Source organism: Bos taurus, chromosome 4 (assembly GCF_002263795.3).
Source record: "Bos taurus isolate L1 Dominette 01449 registration number 42190680 breed Hereford chromosome 4, ARS-UCD2.0, whole genome shotgun sequence".
Taxonomy (NCBI): Eukaryota; Metazoa; Chordata; class Mammalia; order Artiodactyla; family Bovidae; genus Bos; species Bos taurus.
The window spans coordinates 118,373,510-118,391,102 of record NC_037331.1 but is presented as its reverse complement, the minus strand read 5'-3'; the positions used below and the strand labels follow the sequence as shown (position 1 = coordinate 118,391,102).

The 17,593-nt window shown below is 60.9% G+C and overlaps 1 protein-coding gene across 1 annotated transcript; it reads left to right on the top strand.

Annotated features, from left to right (window-relative positions):
• Nucleotides 1-7,047: 7,047 nt before the first annotated feature.
• MNX1 (motor neuron and pancreas homeobox 1) lies at nt 7,048-12,506 on the top strand. The gene is made up of 3 exons (XM_024991302.2): nt 7,048-8,017; nt 10,787-10,947; nt 11,590-12,506. Exons 1-3 carry the CDS (start codon nt 7,318-7,320, stop codon nt 11,950-11,952), a joined length of 1,224 nt encoding a protein of 407 aa, XP_024847070.1. The 5' UTR covers nt 7,048-7,317; the 3' UTR covers nt 11,953-12,506.
• The last annotated feature ends 5,087 nt before the right edge of the window (nt 12,507-17,593 follow it).

The window sequence follows — 17,593 nt, the reverse complement described above, 5'->3', positions numbered from 1 at the left end:
CACTCACGCCCTCTGCCCTGCGCCCCCTGTGACATCCCTCCTCCCCCCCAAGGTGACCTGCTCCAAATCTGGAGCACGAGGACCCAGAAGAGTGGAGGGAAGGCAGGCGCTGGGCTGTAGGCCTCTCCCTGGTCCTCAAGGGAAGTGGAGGCGCGTCTTCAGGCCTAGCGCCTCTGCTGTATTCCTCCCAGGCGCGCTGCTCAGACTTTAGGGGAGGCCAGCTCTAGACGGCGGGGGTGGGTACAAGGTCCTCAGGGGTAGCCCTGGGCCCCAGGACAGTCCTGGATCTGCAGCCCCCTGATCGGGGCTGATCTGTGACTTGTTGATTTCCCCTGAGCAAATAAGGCTTTGATGCAGTTCCGGCAAGAGTGGTTAGCTGATGAATTGACAAAAACTAATCAGCTTTATTGGGAAACAGGTTAAGGGCACGGGCGTGTCAATAATTCTCAGCCTGACCCCCTCATCCATTAACCGAGGCAGGCTGATTAGAGTAAGAAGACCCTCTCGCATTTTGCACTGAAATTGCTTTCATAAACTCACCATTATTAGCAGTCGATGCGAGCAGCTAATTTAGAGAAGACATCCCAGGCGCGTCACATCTATCATCCGGGTTTATGTATCATTATCTCATTTACAGAATGTCGCAGTGTAATATGTGTTTTTGGCAATAGGCTTGGCCCCGCGCCTGGGCTGCGCCGCTCTTTTTAGCAGCACAGCGGGGACCTCGTCGCCTCCTGCCCCGCCACCCCGCACGGAAACCCGTGCCTGTCTGGGCCGAAGGCGCACGAGGAGCCGCCCCCTCCGCCCGCGAGCGTCCGGGCCGGTGGTCGCCCACCCCCGCTGCGCCCTGGCTAGCGGCCGGGCCGGCGTCCCCGCCCGGGGGCTCCCGCGGCGGCCGGCAGCTCCTCTGCGCCTGGGCGGCGCGGTCCCCGGCCTCCCCGCTTGGACCTCGGCCCACTGGGTCGCTGAGGGGCGGGAAGGCCCCCCTCCTCCGCTCCCCACCCCCGGCGGCGGTCCCGCGGCCCAGATGCGCCCGAGGGGAGAGGGCCACCTGTCCCTCCGGGTAATTATTTTAATGCAGGGGCGCAGCGTCGCCGGGTGCGCGCCTCTTGTAGCGACAGACGGCGCGGCGCAGGACCCTCTGCAGCCTTTCACTGGAATTTCCCAGATGGGCCGAGGGGAGGCCAGGCGGGTCACCAGGGGCCGTTTAACGAGTTCATTAGCCAAATTATCTTGCCCGCCGCACAGGGCCCGGGAGACTGCGGGAAGGCAGCGAGCGCCGGCCGTTCTCACCCCTGGTCTCGAGGTGCGGGTGGGGAGGGCTGACTGCAGGGCTCCAGCAAAGCCCCAGGCCAGCAGGGTCAGGGAGAAGGGGGGCGGCGGATCCTCTGTTGTTTAGCAGCAAACATGCCACCTCCCTGCCATTGTCAGGTCCCACAAGTAGGAGACTGGCCGGGGCAAAGGTCGCTGGGAAAAGGGGTTATTAGATGCGTGGAGTGACTGACCAGGCCATGGTGTGAGGCTGGGACTGCAGGGTTGGAAGCAGAGCCTGGCCTCTCTGCTGTGGGCTCTAGAGCAAAGTGCCTGTTTTCTTAGAGCCTTAGTTTGCCCGTCTGTAAGATGGGGGCATGGGTACACTTTCCACAGTGACAATGACTATTCGAGAGTGGCCTGAGGCACTCAGGACTGAGCACTTGGACATCCTGGCAGGTGGAGGGGGCGGTGGAAAACCTGACCCCGCCGCACTTCCTACCAGCCCTTCTCTGGGCCTCAGATTCCTCTCGGGGGTCATATTCCCTGTTCACCTGGTGGGGGAAGCAGGGAGTTGCCTGCTGACCACACCCCACCGACCCCCATTTAGGAAACCTGGATGGGGCTGTGATGGGGCGGGGAAGCTCAGGGATGGTATCCTTGGCAAACCAGTCACCTCCTGTTTGCAAATACAACCCCCAAGTCCACCCCCAGCCTGAGAGCGGGCACCTGACGGGAGACGCTGGGGCTGGGCTGAAAGAGATGAACTTGACCAAAGATCCCCCAGCTCTGGGCGGGTGCAGCAGGAGGAGGTCCAGCTTCCCTTTGTCCCCCCATCTCTCCGCCTACACCCCCCCAGCTGCCTCAGCTTCTGCCACCTCAGCAACTTCTAAATAGACCAATTAGCAGCAACTTCCTGCCATTACCCACCGTCGATCTGGACATTAGCGCACTACTATTTAGCCATAATTTGGAGTCAGAACGCACTAAAAAATGCACGCACTGAAGCATTAAAACGCCCCCAAGCAACGTCTTCCATGTGTTTGTGGGGACTCGGCAGTCAGGGTCCAGGCCAGCGGAAGTCAGCCTGTGCTGTCTGACCTCCAGGAGGGGGGCAGACCTGCTGGCCTGGGCTCTGCAGCCCCCCCGCCTCTCGGGTGGCCGGGTGCTGAGCGTGGAGATGTGTCAGTGCCCCCTGAACACCTGAGCAAGCTGCTCTTCCGTGACCAGACACATCCCCTGGGGGACCGGAAAGCTGTGCAGATAAGCCTTGTTCTCGGTTTTAAAATAAGAAATCACCCAGATTCAGGACTCACTCACAAGAGCTGCAGGTCTGAAGGGGTCCTGTGGGCCTCTGCACTCTGAAAAGCTGGCTTCTCAGGTGTGCCTGCTACATACCTTGTTTCTGCCAACAGCACGAGTAGAGGCCGCTGTGTGAACCTACAATTAAATTACATTGAATTTAAATCTTCTGGCCAAAATGCAGTCTTCTCAGGAAGCTGTTCGTCTCAGTTGAGGGTTGTTTACCCCCTCAAGGGGCTCCAATGAGCTTCCTCCCTGCTCCTGAATTTTGGGGGAAATATTGTTTCTGTTTGTAACCCGGGAGCTTTGAATTTGTGCAACAGAAAGGCTGGGTATACCTCTTCCTTCCCTGGTGGGAGGAGACCCGCAGGGGTGGAAACACTCTAGGGATACCCCACGCCTGTCCCTTCGCCCTGGTGTCCCTGGAAGCTGGAAGGCTGCCCAAAGTCCCAGAGTAAGGCAGATATTTTTGTGTTTGGAGGAAATTTCCAAAAATAGAAGGCTGGTAGCTTGCTGGGATGTTCCAATGATGGGAATGTGAACCCTGCAGCATCCTCTGGCCTTCTTAGCAAGCCCTCAGCAATTCACCCCTGGTTTGAGGCTGAGTCAGCTGGAAGGGGACAGACCAAGACCCCAGGGACACCTGGAGGTGGGCTGGGTTTCAGCCCAGGCGCCTGGCTACACGCAGCCTGGAGTGGGGAACGGCCAGCGTGTCCTGCAGGCCCTTCCCAGTCCCTTTAACAGGCCGAGCGCCTGGGTCTAGGAGGAGGTTTGGCGAATCAAAGGGTGCGCTATGAGACACCTTTGCCCACCGCACCACCCCTGCCCCGCCCGTTCTCCGGCTCTGCCGCTGGGGGGTCGGGGGACACCTGTGCAGCCTGCCCCGCCCCCCTGCTTGCCCTCCAGTGACCCCAGCCCCTCCCGCTCCGGTTCCCAGAGTCTCACACAGTTCCTGCCTCACCCTCCTGCCCCTCCGCCCTGACAGACCTGGGGATTCCTCACCAGCATCTTCGCAGAGTAACCTGACTGCCTAGGTCCTGACTCTGGCAGGTGACACAGCACCCCAGTGCCCGTTTCCTGAAGGACGCCAGGCATGGTGGTTCGACTGCAGTTCAGCAGAGTTAGTCCCGGGAGCAGTGCATGGTTTGGGCGGGTCAGGCTGAATCACCTGCACCCATCCTGGTCTCAGCTCTGGGGGGGGGGGTGTGGGGGGAGCTGGGCAGAACGGTTCCCAGGAAAAGCCGTCCTCCCGCCTGTGTCCCAGGGCCAGCGGGATAGAGTCGCCCTCATGATCCTGCTCTGTTGTGCCTGCCCCCTGCCCGTGGAAGGAGGCAAAGTGTAACTGATGGAGAAGGATGCCCGCCTTCCATCATCTGAACACGTGGATATATAGGTTTAATCCCAGCTCCGCATATACCGTTCCAGACGTGAACAGACATGGATGACAACAGCTCTTTCTTTCCCAGTGGTCCGTAAACATCTCCAGTTCTCCTTTCTCCGTCGAGGAAGGTGGGTGCAGGCAGTGTTCGGTGTTAAAGGGACACGCTGCCCGGAGTGGAGGGGCAGGGTCGGGAGGCAGCTTGATGGGAGGTGCTTCTCCTGGGAAATGGAGGGTTCTCCCTGTGGCCCTGGCACCTGGAGACTGAGGCCAGGGGTACCGCTCAGACCAGACCTTTGATCTCTCGCTGAGGCCCTTCCCCAGACCGAGTCCGCTCCTGTCTACCCCAAACCTTCAAAGCCAGCTGGGCTGGGTCAATACAGATGCTGGAAACAGGAAGAGCCCGGTGTGCACAGCTTCACAGGTCGTAAACCACACAAAGACCCCAAACCTCCCAGACTGCTTCATCTCTCTGCCTCTCTCTTCTCATACAACTTCACAGAGACCTCCCATATGTATTACCTAATTCTTAACATAAACAGTGTGTGTGACCATCTTAAAGTCCTTTAGCATGTAGAGTCCATTTTGTCTAACCCTCACTTTTGGAGACAAAGAAAAACTCATCAAGATAAAGAAGCTTCTACACCTGCAATCACACTGCATTTAGAGAGGCACCCAGGGCAACCTGGGCCGTTCAGGTGGTGTGGGCTCAGGGTAACCAGGTGACCCGGTTCAAGCCGGGTCCCACACACAGTGTCCATTCTGTCTGTTCAGGCAGTGTTACCAGCCAGTCCAGGCAGAGTAGAAGCCCAGGGGAGGTGAAGGTTATGCGAGTTCGGGAGCACAGTTTCTGTGGAACAAAAAAATGGTAATGTGAAGTCCTCTAGGAGTTATATTTTTTAAAAAAGAACGATTTTGTTGGTAAAGATGGGGCGATTTATGAAGTCTAGCCCACACACCCCGTCACCAACTAAGATAGCCCTGGCAGCAGTTATTTGAGGTTGCAGAGAGGCGGTCTACTTTGGGACGTTTACCTCACAGTCATGCCCCTGCCACAACCTCCTAAATTGCTGCTCTCAGGACCAGCCGACCTGCAGCACAGGTGGAGGAGGGGGAGGTGATGAGATGGGGAAAGGCAGCCAACCATGGGGCTAAACGCCCCCATCAGACGGGTGGTCACGTTCGTTCTCTGCTCACTCTATCTTGGGAAGAGTGATCGAGAGTGTTGCAGAGTGGCAACAGACACCATCACCTCCCTCGAAGGGCGAAGACGGTCTTTTGTCCAGAACCGCTGGCTTCTCTCAGGTCTCCTTGTAAAACCCTCCTTCCCCAGAGAGAACAGACAGGATGGGGAGCAGGGCTGGGGACGCTGGGAGAGCTGGGGACAGCCAGTGGGAATGTGAAGCTCCTGTAGTCACACCCACCTCATTTCAAACTCTGAGGCTTAACAAGTTTGCTGGGATGAAAGCTTCAACCTCTTTGAATCTGCACTCTGTGAAACAGATGAGAAATCCTTCATCAGGCATCACAGTGAGGATGAAGTAAGATGATTCTAGAAAGCCTGTGGCACACAGTAGGTGTTCAAGGGATGTGAGTCCACCCCTCTCTCCATTCAGAGGAAGGACGACTGCACTTTTACCACCATAGAGACATGATCTAGAGAAGATAACCACGTCAGAGCTGCCGTTTCTTGCAAAACCGTGTAACATTTATTCCAGTTGCTGTCACTTATCTGCCCCTATCCTCCTAATCTTCCTACTAGTCCTGTGGGTCTTGGATCTACCCTGTTAGAGTGAAAAGGAAACACGGCTCACCCCCGGAACCAGGAGTCACTGTGATCCACTCTCACCTGGGTAAAAAGCCTTTGAAGGGAAATGACTTGGTCCCTGCATTTACCACTAAAAGTCTCTCTGTAGCAACCTGACCTGCTAATTGTAAAGCTTACCTGGCCCTGTGTTTTATCCTCCCTTGGCCCTCGGCCCCTCCCACAGCCCCTTCCTTTTAGTCACCTCTCACCTGCAGGGGAAGCCACCTAAGCTCCCTCTCAAATTCTCACATCGGTCTGGAGAAGATAACTAAGTCTGATGGAGCTGTTGACAAAGTCTGGTGTTGGTGGCCGCTGGTCTTTTGGACCTGCATGGTCATTCTTTCCACTTCAAAAAGCCCTTGGAAGTGTTTTTTACTGTAAATATGTTAAGTGCAAATGGGGGACGGAGGTGATGGCTGGACTCTCTCCCCACTGCCCTGCTCCGGATGAGGGAAGCCCTTTCCTCCAGTTTCCCAGAGCTGCAGGCAGGAGAGAGCCTGCATCATCTGGCCCACGGCCTCGGGGCAGCAGGATCAGAGTGACCAGCCTCGGAGGCCTGCGGCCCTGCTGGGCTCTCCAAGGCCAGGGTGGGCGCCGCGTGCTGCGTGCGCACAGCCGGGCGTCCCTGGCCGAGAGGAAGAGCTCTGTAGTCGAGGGCCTGCCCCAGGGCAGGTGGGCGACGCCTGCAAGCCCACCTGGGTATTGCAGATTTTCACCTGGACCCGAGAGGGCTGAGGGAGAGGGTACGTGTCCGTCCCCCGCCCCACCACACACACAACACCTGAGCCGCACAGAAGTCCCAGAGAAGGTGGGAGACCGGTGGCAGGGACACAGCCGCCCCCCCCGCCCCCCCGCGCGTCTCGAGACCTCGGAGCAGGGCCGGGGACTCTCTGCAAACAGAGCCGCCAGATGTGAAAGCCGCGTGGGCTCTCCCGGCCGAAGAGGGCACCGTCAAGTGCTGGCGGGGAGGAGGGACAGGACGCACGCTAGACTCGGGTAGGGCGGCCAGCACCCGCTGGCCCGCTCCAAGGCCTCAGGAGTGCGAGCAGGTACCGTGGGGGCGCGCCCCTCGCGGCCCCTTGCCGTCCCGCCCCGCCCCCGCGGCCCGGCAACCCGCGCTCTTTAGGACCCCGCGGCGCGGGGGCGGGGCGGCGAGAGTCCGGGGAGCTGACAGGTGCAGCCCCCGGCCAATGGAGGCCCGGGGCCCCGCCCCCGGCCCCGCCGCGCGCGCCAATCGGCGGCCGCGCTGCGCTTCAAGTGCGCGGAGGGGCGCGGGGCCCCAGCGGCGCGCTCGCCCGCGGCTGCAGCGCTGAGCCCGGCTCCCGGGCCCCGGCGCGCCGAGCGGTCGCGTGGGCTCCGTGAGGGCGCGAGTGAGCGCGGCCCCGGCGGGCCCGCCCGGAGGAGGCTTTCGGGCCATGGTCGCCCTCGGCTGAGTTTCCGGCGGCCACTTTGATTACCGGCAAATAATCGTAACCATACCGAGCCTCGGGGCCGGCGGCCGCCGCGCACGGACTCCGCGAGCCGGCACGCGGCCGCGTCCCGCACCGCCCGGCGCCGATCGCCGGCCCCTAACGAGCCGATGGAAAAGTCCAAAAATTTCCGCATCGACGCGCTGCTGGCCGTGGACCCCCCGCGAGCGGCCTCGGCGCAGACAGCGCCGCTGGCCCTGGTCACGTCGCTCGCGGCCGCCGCAGCTGGACCCGGCAGCGGCGGCGGTGGCGGGGCCGGTGGCGGGGCGAGCGGCAGCTGCAGCCCTGCGTCCTCAGAGCCGTCCGCAGCGCCCGCCGACCGCCTGCGCGCAGAGAGCCCTTCGCCGCCGCGCTTGCTGGCCGCGCACTGCGCGCTGCTGCCCAAACCCGGCTTCTTGGGAGCCGGCGGCGCGAGCGGCGCAGCGGGCGGCGGGGCGGGCGGCGGGCCCGGGGGGACCCACCACCACGCGCACCCCGGCGCCGCCGCGGCCGCCGCAGCTGCTGCCGCCGCCGCAGCCGCGGGGGGCCTGGCGCTGGGGCTGCATCCGGGGGGCGCGCAGGGCAGCGCGGGGCTCCCGGCGCAGGCGGCGCTCTACGGTCACCCGGTCTACGGCTACTCGGCGGCGGCGGCGGCGGCCGCGCTGGCCGGGCAGCACCCGGCGCTCTCCTACTCGTACCCGCAGGTGCCGGGCGCGCACCCCGCGCACCCCGCCGACCCTATCAAGCTGGGCGCCGGCACCTTCCAGCTGGACCAGTGGCTGCGTGCGTCCACCGCGGGCATGATCCTGCCCAAGATGCCGGACTTCAACTGTGAGTACCGCGCAGCCCGGAGCCTGTGGAGCAAGGAGGAAACGGGGCGGCGATGGGGGTGGCGAGCATGGGCAGAAGGGTCTCCCGCGCATCCTCCGCCGGGCATCTCCTGCCCCGGCTCTCTGCCCCGAGCGAGCTGTGGACGCGCCCCCAGGCCGCCTCGGCTCCGCTCGGGGCCTGCGAGGACTCGCGCGGGCTCCGCAGCGTGGGATCGCCAGCGATCGAAAAAATGGCCACGCGCGGTCCTTGTTCTCTTCCTCTCTTAACGGGAAGGGGCAGCTGGAGGTTTAAGACTAAAATCTAATGATTAACTGGCAGGCTAGAGGAGAAGGAAGTGGTGGGGGAAGGCGAGCCGAGTTAGGCGTGCCTTGGAATCAGAGGCCACCGAAACCAGGGCTTTATGCTCAGAGAAACGGACGTGACTTCGGTCCCACATTCTGGGCTCTGGAGAGACTCTGGGTCCCTCCCAGGAGAGGGAGAGCTCCCAGAGTAGGATAGGAGGAATGAGCCTCAAGAGGCTGGAGACGCAAGGCTGGGGCCCTTGTGGGGCTGTGTCCGCCTCAGGAAGGCCCCAGGTCCGCGGTGGGGTGAGGCCCAGGAAGGCGGGTGGCCCGGTCTGAACCAAGATGGCATGCTCCAGCGGGCCGGAGATGCACCCTTCTACTTTGGGGTACCCACTAAGGGGCTTTGAACAGCAGGCGCCCACCTCGAATTCAGGGCACCCAGCACAGCACGAACCCGTCCCCAAGACCGCAGCCGGGGAGGGCAGGGCACCCCCAAGCTTAGAGCGGCCCGACTGTGGGCGGAGAACTCGCCACTCAGACGGGACACCTCTCCGGGGCCTGGGTCTCTCTCTTGGTGCGGGCCGGCCGGGGCCCAGGACTGGAGCTGCCGAGAGTGTGAATCTGCGGTCGGCTTGCTGCACCCAGGCTCGATCAGTGGAAGATGCGTGAGGCTTTACGCTTCGAGCGGCCAAACACCCAAACAAAGAGACCCCATTATTTCCGTCCGAGTGAATTTGTTTAGACTAGAGACATGCAGGTATGGTGGGGGGAATGAAAAAGAAAACAAATAAACACTTGGCAGAAATCAGATTCCTCTGCTAGAAGCGATGGTTGTGACTAAACAGAGAAAAGCTAGGATCCCACAAGGCTGGAGAAGTCACAGCGGGGTGAGAAAAGCCCAGCATGTGCGCTGTTTGCCCTCCACGCCCAGGCCAGCCCGGCTCAGCTCCCAGAAGGCCCTGATATCCACCCTTCCCTTCCATGGGATCACCCCTCCCGGCCCCAGGCCAGGCAGAGGGCAAGCTGGCTCTCACATCCACAGCTTCAGGCACATCTGAACTGCTGACCCGGGTCCACCAAACCCAGGGAGCCCTCGGGGCCTGGCCTCTGAGCCCAGCAACCCCTTCTGATGAAATGCCACCCAGCCATCTTCCACTCTGACGGCATCGTGCAGCACCTGGCAGGCTTAGTCTCCCACCATGGGGGGCCCGGGGGGAGGGGTTGTGCACACCGGCTGCCCCCCTCCCCCGAACTGGGTTCCCTGGCCACTCCGCTGTTTTCTCAGGCCTGCATGGAGCCCAAGGCTGCCCAGAAAATCGACTAAAACCCCATCGCTTTGCCAACACGCTTCGTGCATTCTTACTCCTAATCTTGACCCGGAGGTAGCTAATTAAAACCCAGCCAGCTTTAAGTTCAGAGAAGGAATCTGAACACCGAGTCCTAAAGGGCAATACGAACAGGCAAGGATGCTGGAATGGGTTCTCACTGGAAAACCTGTTTGGTTTCAACTGGTGTCTCAGCCATCGGATGGCATTTCCCAAATGGTCCCTTCAGAGCCAGCGTTTTAATTAAAGTTCTAATGTATTGTCAAGTTGGGAATTCGGGGCCTTGTTTAACTAAAGCAGGGGGCGTGGGCCTTCCCATAAAGCAAATTGCCCATCCCAGGGGAGCCTGGGCAGGCCTGCCCGGGGCTGGCTGCTTCTTTCCTTTCTTTTATTGTCTAACACTTGTCAGGCTCCTGGGAAATCAAGGGAAGTCTCGTTTTGAGGTCATAAAATTCTCTGTGATGTAACCGTGTGAAATTATGTAAATAAAGCAGAGAGACCTCCTTGAACACACAGAAAGCCGGATCCCCCTTGGGCCCAGGCCTTTAATTTGCGTAATGAGAATTGTCCTGAAAAGCTTCCAATTGTCCCAGGCTCTGCCGCTGGGGACTGGGCAGCATTGTCAGAAAACACTTTACAGGAGGAACACATGCTTAGGCCCAGGATCTGGCCCTTTTCCTCCCTCCTCCCTTCCTCCTCTTTCTCCCCCTTTTCTCCTTCTGCTTGTTTTGTTTGTAAGGAGGTGGTGGTGGGAATTCTGCACCCGGAAGAAGCAGGAAGTGATTCCCAGGGCCTGTGTGGGTTTGGGCCTGAGTTGGGGGGGAAGGCGCTGGGCAGAGCATGCAGGGGGTGGTCTCTGGGCTTCTGCTACTTGCCTTTCTGTGCACCTGCTTCCCACCAACGCTCACCCGAGGGGGCAAGCCGAGCCTGGTCGATAGGACACCAGGCCCTGCCTGGGATGAAAAGATTGGGTCTCATTAAACCCAGATGGTCTGGGTCCACCTGGCGGTGGGGTCCGGGGCTCCAGGGCCTCCCTGGGGAGGGGGTGCTGACACTGAAGACTGAGCAGCAACCCTGCAGGGCCCGAGCAGTGGGCAGCGGGGTATGAGGGGCGCTGCTGGCCCTGGCTTGCTCCAGCCTCATGGCCTCTCCCACCCCAGCCCAGGCGCAGTCCAACCTGCTGGGGAAGTGCCGCCGGCCCCGCACCGCCTTCACCAGCCAGCAGCTGCTGGAGCTGGAGCACCAGTTCAAGCTCAACAAGTACCTGTCGCGGCCCAAACGCTTCGAGGTGGCCACCTCACTGATGCTCACCGAGACTCAGGTACGCTGCACCCCCGCACCCACACTGCTGGCACGTTCCAGCCTCCCAGGAACCCTGTCCTGTCTGCACATGCTCGCCTCCCAGGGACCCTGTGGCCTCTGCTCTCTTCACCCTGGGCCTCCCTGGGCACCTGGAGCTGCTCCTGCTGACCTTTACGGTGGATTCGCATCTCCCCGAGCCCACATCTCCCCGCAGGGTTCCTACGCCAGGGTCTGATTCCGCTGGTTCTGGTGGGCCCAGGAATTTTCACGTGCACACACACATTCCCGCACACACCCTGTTTGGAAGCAGGTAGTCCTCAAACCATATTAGAGCAATTTTGTTCCTTCCGGGAAGAGAGAGGAGGGGGCATCTTGAGACTCAGCGGCGGGCAGCATAGCTGCCCTGACCCTTCCCACGCAGACCAAGGGTGCGGGTGGAAGACCTCGGGGGTGGCGGGGGTCTTGGTTTGAGCTTCCTCAGAGCCCCCAGCCCGTGTCAGAGTCTTCCGGAGCTCCTGAGCCCTCTAAGGGGAACCTCACCCGAGCCCTGGCGATGGCGGGCGCGCCGGGCCCCGTGCGCAAGCAGGCGCGGGAGCCGGGGCGCCGGAGAGGGCCGGCAGGGAGGGAGGCGGCAGGCCTCTCACGTCGCGCGCGCCCGCAGGTGAAGATCTGGTTCCAGAACCGGCGGATGAAGTGGAAGCGCAGCAAGAAGGCCAAAGAGCAGGCGGCGCAGGAGGCCGAGAAGCAGAAGGGAGGCGGCGGCGCGGGCAAAGGCGGCGGCGCCGACGACCCGGGGGACGAGGAGCCGCTGGGGCCGCCGGCGCCCGGGGACAAGGGCGGCACACGCCGCCTGCGGGACTTGAGGGACAGTGAGCCCGAGGACGACGAAGACGACGAGGACGAGGACCGCTTCCCCTACAGCAACGGCGCGGGCGCGCGCGCCGCCTCCTCCGACTGCTCCTCCGGGGCCGACTCGCCGCCCCCGCGGCCCGGCGCGCCCGGCCACCAGCCCCCGCCCCAGTAGGGGCCCCGCCGGCGGCCCAGAACGCCGCGACCTCACCCGCGCCCCCAGGCCCGCGAGCCGAGGCGCGGGGTCCTGGGGGCTGCCCTTCTGGGTGCGTTTTCAAGGGACGGAGAGAGGGAGGCCCAGCAGGTTCAAACTCGAACTCTTTTGTTCTTTTCTAATTTAATTTGGCTTGCGTTGGGGGGAGGCGTTTCGGAGAAGAACCGACCATCGGGGTGCCTCCCGGCTCCCTTCTTCCCTAATGGTGACGTCGGAAACCTGCAGTGTTAAACGACCTCCGAAACCTGAAACCTTCTCCGGATACGCCGTTCTTCTGAGTGTTGGAAAAAGAAAAAAAATGTTTTGTGCTTATGTATATTGGGAAGGGGGGAATTTATGTAATGAGCGTTCAAACTGCTGGACATCCCAAAACTGTATTGTCTTTATTTTTGTATATTGTATTTATAAATATATATATATATATAAAGAAATGTCTACTTACGCATGCTAAATTATCATTTAGCTTCTGCCATCGACTACGATGGAATGTAAAATAAATTGTTTTTTTTACTGGATGAGAGTGCAAGTCTTTTGAGGGGAGTTGTGAAAGCAAGTTTTACTGTTTTTGTTGCTGAAATGATGGGGTGGGCTGTATTCCTGAGTTGACAGCAGAAGGTGAAAATCAGAATGGCGAATGGGTGTCAGGACGGCCACCTCCTCCCGGCCCTGAGGCCAGGGGTGGGGGGAACTTGACTCCGGCTGCTGGGGAGTCGCCAGTACCAAGTGTCGCTAAAAGTCCCAGAGGCCAGGTGTCAGCGCGCGTCCACGTGCTGGCTCACATCTGTCGCGAATGCGAGCATCTCAAAGGAGTAACTCTGGACGCCGCGTGTTTGTTTTCCTATTTCTATGAGGATCTTCTTTCTTCGCTGGCGCCCCAGATGTGGAAACACACTGTGAATGTTTCAGAAAAGGAGCTTCAAATGACTACACTGGTCTCCAGGGTTCGTTTGGCCGCGGCGCTGCTTGCGGGATCGCCTCGGACAGCGCGGCTCGTCTCCTCTCCGACCCCGGCCCTCTCTCCCGAAGCGCCTCGAGCCGGCCAGGGCTGGTTTTCCCGGTTCAGTGCAAAAGGCAGCCTGCGAGGACCGCAGCGGAAGGCGAGAACGCTCCAGCCGGGCCGTGGCGGCTCTGGGTTAATCAACGCGGCCGCGCGTCATCCATCACGGGCAGAGCCGGGCCCTCGCCATGTGCGGCACACATGCCCGCGCGCCCTCCGCGGCGCCCCTTCCCCCGCGTGACCGGCCGGCCGCCCCGGGTCCGGAGGAAACAGGTGAGCCTGGGCCCTGCTGCTCCCCCCATCAGCTGCCTCCCGCGCTCCGGTGTCTCACTCCTCGCCCGCACCTGGGCTGGGGCACGCCCCTCCCCCTTCCCTCCCCCTCCGCGGGCCCCCCTACTCCCGGCAGATAAATGAGTTCAGAAGGGCCTGCAGTTTCATTTGGGTGATTACAGCGCGGGCGAGCGGGGCCACTCCTCGACTTCAGGGCCGGGTGAGATTAATATCCTCGCTGGCAGCTCATTATCACCCCGGCTCCTTCCATAAAACGCGGGCTCAGCCGCGGCCGGGGGCGCGGTGCTGCTGGGAGCCGGGCCGGCGCAGCTGTTGGCGCGGGCGGCGGGGCGCGGGCCTGGCCGCCTGGGGTCCAAAGGTGGGGGGACCGGGACTGGGTTTGCAACTGGGGGGAAAGCCCGAGAGCCCCAGGAGAGGGGTGGGAAACGAGGAGGGGGAGAGACGAGAAAGACGCCTTGGGGCTTAAGGAAACCTGCCCTCCGTGTGCAGCTCGCTGTAATTTCTACCACATTGCTCAAGTTCAGCCTGAAGCCATCTCGGCCCGGCAGGCTGCACATCTGGGGGATAGTCCCCTGCGCCCCGCCTTCCGGCCGGCCGGGCGTCGGCGCCCCCCAACCCCGTCTCAGCACCGCCCCCTCCCCCGACCGGCGGCGGCCCTGGAGCGGGGTGGGCATCCGGCCTCGGCAGAGGGTCGTTGCCGCATCCCAAGGCCGGACCCTCCTGAAGCCCAGGAACCGTTCGCTCCCCCGGCGAGAGGAGGCAGAGAGCAGGGCGGGAAGGCAGAGTGGTGACGACCCCCGCCCCCCGCCCCCCGGCGGAGCCAGCCCGGCTTGGCGCGGGGACTTGGCGGCCGGGAAGGCGGGACCCACCCGCGGCCCCAGCGTCTCCAGCCAGCGGCTTAATCGCGACGGAATTTATCTCGCTAATAAATTTAATGATCAATTCGTTCTTGTCACAGTAGCTCTTCCCCAAATCAATTATAGCAAATTTAAATATAATCACTGGCTCATCCTCACCCACTCCGGGCACAGCGAACAATTCATTCCGCCGAGTGAGCGGCCGCCAGCCCCGCTCCGCCACACTGGGGGGAGAGAGGCCCTGCCGCCTGGAGGACCCGGGTCCCAGGACCCCGAGCCAGGTCCCCTCAGCCGGGTCCCGAGGGGGACGAAGCACTGCTTCCAGACAAGCCCGGCCTGGCCATCGGGCGGCCAGGCGGCCCTCCGGCCGTGGAGCCTCAGTGCCCGGGGGGCCTCCCCGCCGTCCACCCGCGAGGGTCGGCCCTGCGGACCCTGCTGCCTCCAACAGCGCGGCCCCGACCAAGGCGAACCCTGCCCTTTGGGACCCCTGCCGGTCCCTGTTCATCCAGGGCACCACTCTGGGCGCAGGTTCTCTTCACCGTGGTGGGAGGTGGGGTGGTCCTTAGTTCTCGTCGTGGGTCACTGTCTCCAGGGTGTGTGAGAAAATGGGGTTAAATCTCTCTGTGATTGAGACCCAGCGATCGCAGGTCCAGCCCTCACAGAGCTCCCGCCGAGGGTCCGAGGCCCTGACCAGCCTTATGCTCAGAGTCTAAAGTGCAGAAATGGCTAGAAAGTCGACAAAATGGGGCTCTTCCTTTCAGGTTGGCCTTCCTGCACCCTGCACCCAGGCTGAAGTCAGCCTGGAAAGATCAGCAGGAAAGACCATGACAGCAAAAGCAAAGGGGATGATGTCAGCAGTTAGAACTGCAGCAAGGGAAATGGCCAGCAGGACCAGAGGCAACCTGGGGAGGAGGAAAGCATTGGCAAATCAAGTCTCTGATAAGGGATTGATACCCAGAATATGTAAAGAACTACGATTCAGCAACAACAAACAATTCGATTAAAAATAGGCAAAGGAATTCAAAAGGCATTTGTCTGGAGAAAATGTACAGGTGGTCCAGGAGCGCAGGAATTCGCATCACCAGTCATCAGGGAAATGCAACTCAAGACCATGGTGAGCTCTCACCTCCTGCCTGTTGGGATTTATTATAGAAAAGAGAACAGAAGATAACGAGTGTGGGGGAGGATGTAGTGAAATTGGATCCCCGCAGCACCGTGGGTAGGGATGTAAAACAGTGCGGCCACTGTGGAAAACTGTTTGGAGGGGCCTCAAAAAAAAAAACACCCCAAGAACAATAAAAGCCTAGAATTACCATATGACCCAGAACCCCTACTTCCGGGTGTGTATCCAAAAGAATTGAAAAGGATCTGGAAGAGATATTTGCACACCCATGTTCACTGTAACGTCACAATAACCACAAGGTGGAAGTCACCTAAGTGTCAACAGATGAACAGATAAGAAAATGGGAGCCACATATAAATGGTGGAATAGTGTTCAGCCTTTAAAAAGAAGGAATTCTGACACCTGTTACAACAGGGATAAACACTGAGGACATAATAGTGAAACAAGTGAGAGTGAAGTCGCTCAGTCGTGTCCGACTCTTCGAGACCCCGTGGACTGTGGCCCACCAGGCTCCTCCGGCCATGGGATTTGCCAGGCAAGAGTGCTGGAGTGGGGTGCCATTGCCTTCTCCGAATAGTGAAATAAGCCAGTCACAAAGAGACAAATACTCTAATTTGTACACAATTCTACTTATATGACTTCCCGTGGTGGCTCAGATGGTAAAGCGTCTGTCTACAATGCGGGAGACCTGGGTTCAAGCCCTGGGTTGGGAAGATCCCCTGGAGAAGGAAATGGCACCCCACTCCAGTTCTATTGCCTGGAAAATCCCATGGACGGAGGAGCCTGGTAGGCTACAGTCTATGGGGTCGCAGAGAGTCGGACACGACTGAGCGACTTCACATTCACTACTTATGTGTGTGTGTGTTCAGTCGTGTCCGACTCTCTGTGACCCTGTGGACTGTAGCCCGCCAGGCTTCTTCGTCAGTGGGATTCTCCTGGCCAGAACACTGGAGGGGGTTGCCATTTCCTCCCCCAGGAGATCTTCCTGACCCAGGGATTGAACCCAGGTCTCCTGCATCTCCTGCATGGTCAGGTGGATTCTTTACCACTGCGCCACCTGGGAAGTCCATTCTACTTACATGTGGGATCTCAAATAGTCAAATTCTTAAGTGACAGAACATAGAAAGGAGGTTGTCAGGGGCTGGGGGCGAGAGAAAGAGGAGGATGTTCAGTTTTGCAAGATGAAAAAATTCTAGGGCTCTGTTGCACAGTATGTGTATAGTTAATGCTACTTACCAGACCCTTCGCGTGGCTAGGATCATCAGAGGATAGGCCTCCTTCCCCTCCTCGCTCATCCCTCCCTCCCCCTCCTCCCCTCCCTCCTCCTCCTCCTCTTCTCCCCGCCCCGCCCCCCCCCACCCCATCGCTCCTCCGGAAAAGGCTCGCTTGCTTGCTGTAGAACACCGGGATCCTGGGAAGGCTGAGGAAGGGAGCCCCGGCCCCCCAGGACCAGAGCGGCCCTGGCCCCTCTCCCGCCACCCCCTCTTGGTGTGGGGAGCCTGGTGCGCCCCAGGCCGGTTCCGCGGGCAACCAGGTTTGCGTCCTCCTCTGTGCCCCCACCTCGCCCCCCGCAGACCTGGGGCAGGGGACCGCGCTTCGGGGGTGGGGGCTCATGCGGGGAGGGGCCCGGGGGTGCAGCGCCGGGTGTGGGAGACGTGGGGGGGGGGTCTCTACCTGTGGGACGCGGGCGCCCCCCACCCGTATCAAAGTCCTGCGGTGCCTGGTGTCTCCCTCAATAAAACTAATCCTTTCGGAGGTGTGACTCAGCCCAGATCGCCGCAGTGTTCCAGACTGCAGGCAAATATGTTTTTCAGATTTGGTTTTTATGGTCGGATTAAAGTTTATTTTCCATAATAGGGCACCTAATAAAACTCATAAAGCCGGGTCGGGGCTCCAGCTGGTGGCCTCGTTTAACACTTTCACTTCGTAAATCACTTTACGACGTGCCAGGTGTGTCCCCAACGAGAACCAGCCTGCGACCCCCGGACCCCCGCCCCCGCGCCCGGTCCCGCGCAGCCCTCGGGGTTCGGGCCGGGCGGGCCAGCCATCGAGGGTCCGCGCCCCGGTCCCTCCCCTCCTGCACCCCGAGAGGCGGCGGGGGACCCCCAAGCAGGCGGGGGGTCGGGGCGGGAGGCGGAGGGGGCCCCCGCGCGCGCCCCGCCCGCCGGCCCCGCGCCGACCCTGCATTCCACGACCGCGCACCTGGCCGCCCCGAGAGTACACAAGGTGCCGGACAATGCGCGGCTCCCCGGCCATTGTCCGCGGCGCTGGGCGGGACAAAGGTGCCCCCCGGCCGGCGGCCGCGGCGAGGGGCGGCGGCGCGGTTTACCCAGC

Coding starts and splice junctions, on each gene's coding strand:
- MNX1 (XM_024991302.2), top strand. CDS start 7,318: ATGGAAAAGTCCAAAAATTTCCGCATCGACGCGCTGCTGGCCGTGGAC. Junction 8,018..10,786: donor CAAGATGCCGGACTTCAACT/GTGAGTACCGCG, acceptor CTCCCACCCCAG/CCCAGGCGCAGTCCAACCTG. Junction 10,948..11,589: donor TGATGCTCACCGAGACTCAG/GTACGCTGCACC, acceptor GCGCGCCCGCAG/GTGAAGATCTGGTTCCAGAA.